This window comes from Penaeus monodon, chromosome 19 (assembly GCF_015228065.2).
Source record: "Penaeus monodon isolate SGIC_2016 chromosome 19, NSTDA_Pmon_1, whole genome shotgun sequence".
NCBI classification, from domain to species: Eukaryota; Metazoa; Arthropoda; class Malacostraca; order Decapoda; family Penaeidae; genus Penaeus; species Penaeus monodon.
In genome coordinates, this window is record NC_051404.1 from 47,525,954 (window position 1) to 47,527,267 (window position 1,314).

The following is a 1,314-nucleotide window of genomic DNA, read 5'->3' on the forward strand; positions in this document are numbered from 1 at the left end:
ATGAGTCATCACACTTGTTATCAACCCTTTCGCAAAATACCACATTTCACACCACTGAATGCGCAACTTTACCATTATCTAGCGTGTTGGCGTCGGTAAAAGCTGGCTCTCCTGCACGGTCCCCTCCTCCTACAGTGAAGACGGGTGTGAGCTTGAAATCCTGCAGTGAACACGGCTCCAAGTACGTGACGTTGTGGAAGCAAATCAACTGCGGAAAAGAAACGACGGGAAATGATTATTTTCTCATTAGTTGACCTCCTTCATCGAGAAATTCGTCAAATTTAAGTGTTGATTCCACTCGTTTTAGGGTATGGGATCAAAGGGTACAGAGACAAAAAAAGATTTAAAAAAAAAGAAGAAACAAGACGAACATCAGGGCAGCGGATTTCTTCAGTGAAGTCGTTGTTGATAAGGAGAATGTACTTGTGGACGGCGTACTCTGTGGGCGTGATGCTCCAGCGCAGGTGCACCCACGTGGTACCCTCGGTTACCGCCTCGAAGTCAAACACATACCCTAGAGCGAGGACAAGGTCGTGATAAAAGAAAACCGCATGTAAAGATCATTCGTTCCATTCAAAGCTTGAGGAACGTGAAGCAATCTACTCATCACGTAGAAAGGAAAGAAAGCAAATCTCAGAGCATGCCACGTACCTCCAAGAGTGCCCATGTCAATCTGGCACTTCCCGATGTTGCCTTGGACGTCGACGCCGATGATGTCGACCTGTGTGGTGCAGCAGGAGGCGAAATACGTGACGCTGACATGACCTGTCGTTCCGGGAGTGAAAGCGCTGACGTCTGTCTGGAAGCCGTCAGGCCTGGCATACACGACGCTCAGCCCTGGGAGAGGAAAGAGGGTCGTTTGAGCTTCAACCGATCCAGTCTTAGTGTCTATGCCATGCAGAGTCTTAGCGTCTATGCCATGCAGAGTCTTTGTGTCTATGCCATGCAGAGTCTTTGTGTCTATGCCATGCAGAGTCTTTGTGTCTATGCCATGCAGAGTCTTTGTGTCTATGCCATGCAGAGTCTTAGCGTCTGGGTTATGCAGTTTTAGTGTGATATGCAATATAACCAGAAATGTTATATTTCTGATTGCACGTGCACTACACACCCGAATTGGCGTCCTGCAGAGTAGCACTGACGGTCCAGTTCTTCTCACTGCAGATGCCATTGAGGTTGTAGCCTGTACAGTCTGGGGCAGAGGAGGGCTCGCAAGTCGGGGTCTCGATGTCCGTCACCTGAAGAACGGAAGACCTTAATCAGAAGCAGCGTCATGGAGTGAGAAGGAAAATTAGCGTGTATGACTCATGATTGGTC

At 48.5% G+C, this 1,314-nt stretch overlaps 1 protein-coding gene across 1 annotated transcript in view; it reads right to left on the reverse strand.

The window, feature by feature from the left end:
- Nucleotides 1–1,314, reverse strand: part of LOC119585275 (von Willebrand factor A domain-containing protein 7-like) — a 14,144-nt gene that overhangs the window by 5,966 nt on the left and 6,864 nt on the right. Inside the window, exons 16-19 of the mRNA XM_037933949.1 lie at nt 1,109–1,235; nt 652–837; nt 372–514; nt 73–208 (exon numbers count right to left, since the gene is read on the reverse strand). Coding sequence (XP_037789877.1) covers nt 73–208; nt 372–514; nt 652–837; nt 1,109–1,235 — 592 coding nt within the window. The remainder of the gene's footprint in view (nt 1–72; nt 209–371; nt 515–651; nt 838–1,108; nt 1,236–1,314) is intronic.